Source organism: Clinocottus analis, unplaced genomic scaffold (assembly GCF_023055335.1).
Source record: "Clinocottus analis isolate CAN_PGR_092001 unplaced genomic scaffold, fCliAna1.0.p SCAF_21, whole genome shotgun sequence".
Classification (NCBI taxonomy): Eukaryota; Metazoa; Chordata; class Actinopteri; order Perciformes; family Cottidae; genus Clinocottus; species Clinocottus analis.
In genome coordinates, this window is record NW_027175943.1 from 994,066 (window position 1) to 1,002,172 (window position 8,107).

Below are 8,107 nucleotides of genomic sequence, written 5' to 3' on the forward strand. Positions count from 1 at the left end.
AAAGAGCGTCTCTGTTTACCTCGTTGTGTTGTTGTCTTTGTGTATGTTTTCTCCTTATTTATATCATCTTTATTGTCACTTACATTCTTATTTATTTAGGATATGTATAAAGTATTAACATTAGAAATTATAATTATGTTGAGTTATAAACAAAATGAATCATTGAAGCCAAATATGATTCAACTCATGAAATATTTCATTAAAAGACATATTTGAATACTTGTTGCTGATTAGAAGTATTATTTATGAGTGAATCTGTATGAATGAGCATGTATTTATTGTTTATTAGTCCTTTATAGCAACACAACTCGGCCGTGAAGCAGCTGGTCTTTGTTTGTTGTTGTTTGTTTGTGTTGTAAACGTGTTGCTGCTTCAGGCCTCAGGAGCTCCTGCAGGTCTTTTTATAGCAACTCAAAGTCTTTGTGGACTTTGTTTCCTCGTCGTCACACAGATTCCTTCTGGAAGACCACGCCCCGAAACACCTGACCCCGGGTCAGCTGACGCCTCGATGACGTCACCAATATTCTCTTGTGCGTTAACCCTGAAGAGCCCGAGAAGTACAGACTGAATGACCTCACGAGGCAAGAGTTTGAATGTCACAATGGGCGTTACGGTAAAAAAAAAAAAAAAAAAGTTTTATTATTCATTTAAATATGTTTTAATATGCTTTGGATTGAACATATAAAATATGTTGGTTAAATATCATTGAATCAGTCAAACTCAATGATTAGGTCATCATTATGTTTCTTATTGTGACATAAATGTCACGCCAGGTTTTTAATATTTAATTTTTAGGTTAAAGTCCAGACGTGACGTTATGGTCAAAACTATCAGATTATTTCACATCAGTTCCTTCAAGAAGTTTCCTGCCAGCTGTTCAACACGTCACATGTTAATGAAGCATTGTGATCATTAAACAGGTAAATAAGTAAACAGGTAAATATTCACCTCTAACAACGAAAAACAGGCTTTTTAATTCAGCATTTCCTTCAATTGTGATATTACATAAAGATAAAATAACATGAAAGTCATCAGAGGGCGCAGAAGGATATTTTTATTAAAGCGTTGAGATATTTCATGTTTATGACGGACGGAAGCTGCCAAAATAAATAATAAGTGACCTGATAAAAAATACAAAATATTCTAAAAAGATTTGACTAAATAAACGTTTACATTCATTAATTGATGAATTGATATTTCTGTTTTAATTCAGCTCTTTTATTTATTACATTTGTATTTTATTGTTGCATTTGTGACCGGTTACTTCATTATTTATCTATTTGTATATTTGTTTTAATAACTTTAGACAGCAGCTAAGCGACCATAAAAAATAAAAAAATGTATATAGACAAACTTAAAAAAAAAATAGACGAATAGCAATATAAGAACGTCTTCTTCATCTTCCTCGTCTTCATCATTCCAGCACGAGGTGATCAGATCTCTTGTTGTCGGCTCGAGCTGCAGAGGAGAGAGAGGGTTGAAGGTGAAGAGGAGCGAGCGCCTTCTTCTTCTCTCACTTCCTGCTTCCTACCCAGCAGGCTTCACTGTCGCTGTCCAGTGGAAACTATTCGAGACCGCGTTGATTTTTCAACAGAACAATATCTCACTCATAAAACCACAAGAGACTTCCACACGTCATCGCAACAGGAAGTGAAGCGGCCGCATGAACAACAGAGAAACAGAGAAACCAGCAGCTTCATGACCAGAAACATCAGAAACACTTGAACACTGACACGGATGATTGAACGGATCATCAGGACTTTGACTACTCACAATACTTCATGTACATTTAGCCGCCAGTAAGTCTTGAATGCAGGATTTGTTACTTCAAATAGAGTATGTTCTCAGTGTGTATTAGTACTTTTGCTTGTGTGGGCTTTAGTGACATCTAGTGGTGAGGCTGCATGTTACATGGGCCCGCTGGGTCAGACCTGCTGTCACGGTGCCTTCAGGGCCCCTAAAGGTGTCGTTACCTCGAGCTCTCCGTCGGTACAGGTGGATGCAGGCGGCGAGGATGCAGCTGTAGAGGCCGAACAGCAGGACGGTGCACAGCAGCCGCAGAGGAGGCTCAAGACGAGGATGACGAGGGCCGTGTGAGCGCTGAGGCCTCGCTGGAGGAAGAACGAGAGTTTAAACAAGGAACACGATCCCGTCTGTTGTCTTTCAAGTCCTCGATCACATTCTACTTCTTTAAATAAGGCCTCAGGAAAACTGTCAACAGGTTGCAGCAAGAGGACGAAAGTAAAAGAGTTCTGTCTCGTCTAAATGAGGTGGAGGTCGCTGTGGCTCCTCCAGTGGAGAAAACATGAGGAAGTGTCCTCTAAGATGCATTTCTATTGGAAAAAACATGAGGAAGAGCCCTCTAAGAAGCTCTTCCAGTGGATTTTAAAGCCTTATTCTGCTAACAATGCGGTTGGAAGTGTGTATATATCAGAGACAATAAAAAGACCTGAAGGTGCTCGACCTCCAACGTCTTCATCGGTAGTGAAGAGGAAGCAGAACGTCACCTGCCACAGACAGCCAGCTCTCCGGCGACTTCCCCTTCGTGGGGTGCTCACACCTGTAGAAGCCTTCGTCGGCCCTGGACGCCGCCACGAGGACCATCTTTCCCGCCAGCTCAGAGCCCATGAACGCTTCGTTTCTGTAGAAGGTGGCATTGAAAGCCGAGCTGGACTTCTCTTCACTTCTCTCCTTGTAGAGACACTGAAGGGTCACCTCGTCTCCCTCCATCACGGGGAGTGCAGGGCTCTTCAGGATCACCACACCGGCTGAAATGTAGTCGGGAAGCCGCAGTGTCAGCGTGGAGAAGTGTTTACGCGCACTGGAGTCTCTACGTCTAATCTCCAAGTGTTTGTAGGATATTCGTGGTTCCTTCCAGGTCAGCGGGCAGACATTTTGTCTCACCAAGCGACAGCTTTACAGCATGCAAACTCTGACCAGCGCTGCATGTTCTGCTCAAACTTCTGACACTAAACTGAAATGCATGAGTGGATTTAAACATCTGCACAGCCTCAGTTCAGACTCTCATGTGCATGGACTTTACTCTCAAAGTGTTTCACGTTACATCTCTCCATCTTTACCACACTTTAAGGAGGTGTTAATCTGCGAGCGTCCTCCAGACGTACCCGTCACGGTGACGTTGACCGGGCCGCTGCACTCGCCCCGCTCAGACTGGCACCAGTACGCGCCGGTGTCCGACCGGAAGACGTCCCTCAGCTGGCAGTCGCCGCCGTCGCACGGTCGGGACCTCTTGAAGGAGTTGTTCCCCATCAGCGTCCAGCCGCTGGAGTGTGTCGGTGCCGCGCACGTCACGTGCACGTTCTCGTGCTGGAAAAACTGAGACTTGTCGGGACGGATGCTCAGCGTGGCCGCTGGCAATGCAAACAGGAGATAACAAGACACACATTCAACAATAGTAACAACGTCAGATCATCGCTCGGCTCTTTAACGGCGAGGTGAATCAACTCACAGTCAGTTATCAACATGAAAAGCCGTTCACACATGTGACCAGATGTACAAGAGTGCAGGGTAATTTACTAGATATGAACATTTTGCTTTCAACAATCTGAAGCTGTCCTCTTGGCATCGAGCCTGGAAACCAGAGCTCTTTAAAGTTTATCAAAGTTTGCAGCATCCCGAGCAGCTCATCCTGTGGTAAGAAGTGTGCTGAGAAACATTGCTGAATAAAGAAGAGAAAGAAAACAAGTTCTGTCCATTGACGCTATTATATATGAAATGATATTGTAATAAATAAACTTACAGAGTAGGAGGCAGAGTGAAGCCGCCTCCATCCTGCGCCGCTGCTGTCTCTGTCCTCTCTGCTCAGACGCTCTGCCCACATCCTGAGCGCCAAGGAAGTCGTGAAAAAAAACCCTGATTCAGTTCATCAATCACACGTCATGCAGCAAAGCAAAGCTCTTCACAAATAACACACAACTCAAGTGAAACTCGACATGGTCACACAGGTTTGGGGCTCGTGAGAAACAAAACACGAGGAAGCCACATCATTAACCTGAAGAACCCAAATAATAATGAAACAAGAAACACTACATGTGTTCAAACTGGACACATAATACATTAACAAGTCTCTCACATAAGATCAGGAACAACATTTCTTCTTCTTAAAGGACTGGGAGAGCCGCAAGACGCCCAGGGGGAGGGATTGGACCAAAGTCCCTCACAGGGACCCTTACTACTGAACATGGACCAAAGAAGGAGTGGTTTGTCCCTCACAGGGACCCTTACTACTGAACATGGACCAAAGAAGGAGTGGTTTGTCCCTCACAGGGACCCTTACTACTGAACATGGACCAAAGAAGGAGTGGTTTGTCCCTCACAGGGACCCTTACTACTGAACATGGACCAAAGAAGGAGTGGTTTGTCCCTCACAGGGACCCTTACTACTGAACATGGACCAAAGAAGGAGTGGTTTGTCCCTCACAGGGACCCTTACTACTGAACATGGACCACAGAAGGAGTGGTTTGTCCCTCACAGGGACCCTTACTACTGAACATGGACCACAGAAGGAGTGGTTTGTCCCTCACAGGGACCCTTACTACTGAACAGTACCTGTTCATAATAAATAAAACAGATGTATAAACTATATATATGTATGTATGTTGACTTGTTGTTGCTCCAGAATGCTGTTATATTGTTCTGGTAACATTACTTTAAAATAAAAGCATGCAATAAACTAATTTTTACTTCATTATGGAATTTGGTTCATAATGAGATTAATTGCAGAAAAATAATGAGATTAATCAGTTAATTTTTTCCAACTTTGCCCGGCACTGATACTAATGCAGTACCAGACCTCCTGATCAAACTCCACACCAGCTGGTGGCGGTAATGCACCAATTAGTTGTTGAACCGCTCATCGAGAAGACCAAGACCAAGAACAAGAAGAAGAAGAAGAAGAAGAAGAAGAAGAAGAAGAAGACGGACAGGTGAGAGGTGACTCAGGTGCGCTTCCTTCAGGCGCGCGCGGGGATGAATCAATGGAGTGGATCAAGGCTCGTACTTCTCTTGTTGTTTTCCGTCATCCCAGGTGAGTTCTGGTTCCCTTTTCGCGGGTTTCACACATCTTCACACCTTCAGCACGAGAAGCCTCGCGACCACCTCCATCGTGGTTCTGCTCCTCAGCAGCGAGAGAGGAAATCCCCGCGCAGCGTTTTACTTTCACTTCATCGCCGTGACGCCATCTTCTACCTGGGAGCCTTTAAAACTCAGACAACTTAGTTCTCTGCTTTTCTCACGACGTATTTTTTTTTCATACACACACACACACACACACACACACACACACACACACATATACATATATATATATATATATATATATATATATATATATATATATATATATATATATATATATCTCTTGGTTTTCTTGTTTTTTTCTTGGTTTACCAGAAATGGTATATAATGTATTTTTATTTATAGTAATAACACAATAGTAAATAACACAATAAGCTTTCCTGACGCTGCGTCGCTACATTTATATATTTCAAAGCAGTCATTTAATGTTCATAATGTTTGACTTGAGGAATCATTTTGCTGCTTTTCAACAGGAAGCAGTTGCTTTCTGTTTAGCGACAGATGATCAAATGATATCTATGATCGTGTTCTTGTCCAAACACAAAGACCAGGGCCGCGTCGAGCACGGCAGCTTCTACAACACGGCGATACAAAGAGCTTCACACGACACCAACAAAAGCACCAAAACACTCAAACGGTCAAAAAACGAAATAAAGATAACACAAGCTGCAGTGCAGCTGAAGACACACAACGCAGCAGTGGTAGAATAAAAAAGAGAGGAATGTAAATGCTTTTAAAACGCATGAGGTGTGTTGTGCTGAAAACAACACAAAGGTTAATGTCACATATTTGTTGTGTCTTGCAGCAGTAACTGAGCTCCAATGTCCTGCAGAGGTGGAAGCCCACCGGGGAGGGACCGCCACCCTGAGGTTTTCACTAACGGACCCGATAGAGGACTGCAAAATACAGACTTTTAATCTGGTGGATGAGGAAAAAAAGAATGTGTGGGTGTTTCGTCAGGGAGAGGAAGACAAAGGCAGTCGGGATGATGAGTTCAAAGACATGGTTATTCCTCCCGTAAACCCGTGCTCAGGGAACTTCTCGGTACAGCTGAAGGGAGTAGATGTTGCTCATAGTGGAAGGTACACCTTGTTGCATAACACCAAAAAACGCAACTGTTCCACAAAGCTCACCAGTAAGTACACAAAGATTCACATCATGTTGACAAGATGTTCACTCACTGCTGAGAAACCCCTTGATTCATCTTTTATAAAACATTGTTCCAACATGGACACAGACTTATACATGATTAATATCATTTAAGAGTTAGTAAATGATCAAAAAATCATGTAAATGTCATTTGTTCATGCATGTATTTATACATGTAATGATTTAGATATGCAATAATGGTTATGTTAACGTGCTTTAAAAATATTGCAATTCATGGTTAATTCAGGTATTCTCCAGTCGTGCAAACGCATGAATATGCCGCTCTGCACTGCTTCTCCCCGACATAAAGACACCATAACGACACAAACGCACCTTTTACACGTGAAAGAACGCTCTTCAACGCGTCCGGGTTCTGATGTCATGTTGCTCTTCCTTCCTTCCGTCACAGTTCGTGAACAAGTCAACGCAACACCACCCAGTCAGCTAGGGGGGAGTCTGGGAACAGAAAACCGTGGTAAGGGGCCGATGACACCAGACGCCACTTTTAAAAGCGCCGCCGCTTCAAACGGCAGAAAGAACTGACGTGAACATCTCTCAGACTTTCATTCAAAGAGTGATTCAAACAACGGCAGCAGCAGCCCTGGTGCCATCGCCACCATCGGCATCGCCACCATCGGCGGCATCGCCACCATCATCATCGCCACCATCATCGCCATCATCGCCACCATCATCGGTGTCTGCGTCAAAAAGAGGAGCTCCTCATCTTGTCAGAGTAAGTCATACATTCCTCAACTTTCTCAGCCCCTCTAAGCCGCTGGTGGAATTGTCTGACCTCAACCGACACCTGACCGGGAACTAAAGCAGAGTTTGCTCTAAATGTCCTGTTCATGAAATATATCTTGAATCAATTCATCGCTTGTCTTGTGATCCTCTCACAGAAAGACCACAGGACGGTCAGGACCCTGGAGAGGAGATGAGGCCGCTGCAAGGGAACAAGGAGCCACCAGGGAACGAGGAGCCGCAAGGGAACAAGGAGCCGCAAGGGAACGAGGAGCCGCAAGGGAACGAGGAGCCGCAAGGGAACGAGGAGCCGAGGACTCCGGCTCGAAGCTGAATGTGAAGCAGGAGCATCTTTTTTCGAATCAATTCAGTTTTATTTTGTTCAGGGAAATTCATGACTTAGGGATGTGGATGCCATTTGACTCACCTGCCAAAAGACTCATGTGTAACAGGAAAAGCTCAGGGAAATATGATTCTGTACAGATGAAAATGTGAATAGTATATAGAACATAAAACATGAGCTAAAGGAACAGTTCACAGGGATTAATTGGCAGAAATGAAGCACTATGTTTTAATCTGTTTTTATCATAACCTGAAACTATTTTTAAAAAAAGAGTTTACATCTCGGCTCCGTCCAGACGCTCATCCACGTTGCATTGAGACCTTGCAGACTTTAATCTTAAAGGTTCTGCAAATTAACTTCTGCACAACAAGCAGAACGGGTTGAAATGTGGACCAGTTTCCATCTTTTACCTGGAAGTGTGATGAGTCATGAGCATGTCTGCGCATGTGTCTTTCAAGTGTTTATTGTGACCTTTTCTCTTTCCTTTCTCTTTACTAGAGTGTATTTTTTAGACAATGTACAGTTTAATTATGCACTTTTTAATAAATGTTTTTGCACTTTTCTGTGGAGTTTTCATGTCGTTCTGCACCACGTTCCTTCTCGAGGCCCAGATCATGTGTTGACTGCATTTCAAACATCAGAAGAAGCTTTCGCCTGAAAGTTACACAACTACCGCCATAAACCAACAAAAGGCTTTGTGATGAAACTCATATCTACGGCTACTTTATTGCTTACTAAGAGCGCTGTAAAGAAATAAGTCAAGTTTGAAATGCATT

General features: G+C 43.4%; 2 protein-coding genes across 2 annotated transcripts; one reads left to right on the forward strand and one right to left on the reverse strand.

Moving 5' to 3' along the window:
* Positions 1-1,414: 1,414 nt before the first annotated feature.
* On the reverse strand, positions 1,415-3,791 carry LOC137792547 (low affinity immunoglobulin gamma Fc region receptor II-like). The gene is made up of 5 exons (XM_068588279.1): positions 3,761-3,791; positions 3,126-3,371; positions 2,508-2,768; positions 1,974-2,111; positions 1,415-1,458 (listed from the first exon to the last, which is right to left on the reverse strand). The coding sequence occupies exons 1-5, from the start codon at positions 3,789-3,791 to the stop codon at positions 1,415-1,417; spliced, it is 720 nt and encodes a 239-aa protein (XP_068444380.1).
* A 1,150-nt stretch (positions 3,792-4,941) lies between these two features.
* On the forward strand, positions 4,942-7,827 carry LOC137792481 (uncharacterized). Its single transcript, XM_068588195.1, has 5 exons — positions 4,942-5,048; positions 5,904-6,233; positions 6,657-6,722; positions 6,807-6,980; positions 7,147-7,827. Exons 1-5 carry the CDS (start codon positions 4,991-4,993, stop codon positions 7,320-7,322), a joined length of 804 nt encoding a protein of 267 aa, XP_068444296.1. The 5' UTR covers positions 4,942-4,990; the 3' UTR covers positions 7,323-7,827.
* Positions 7,828-8,107: the final 280 nt, after the last annotated feature.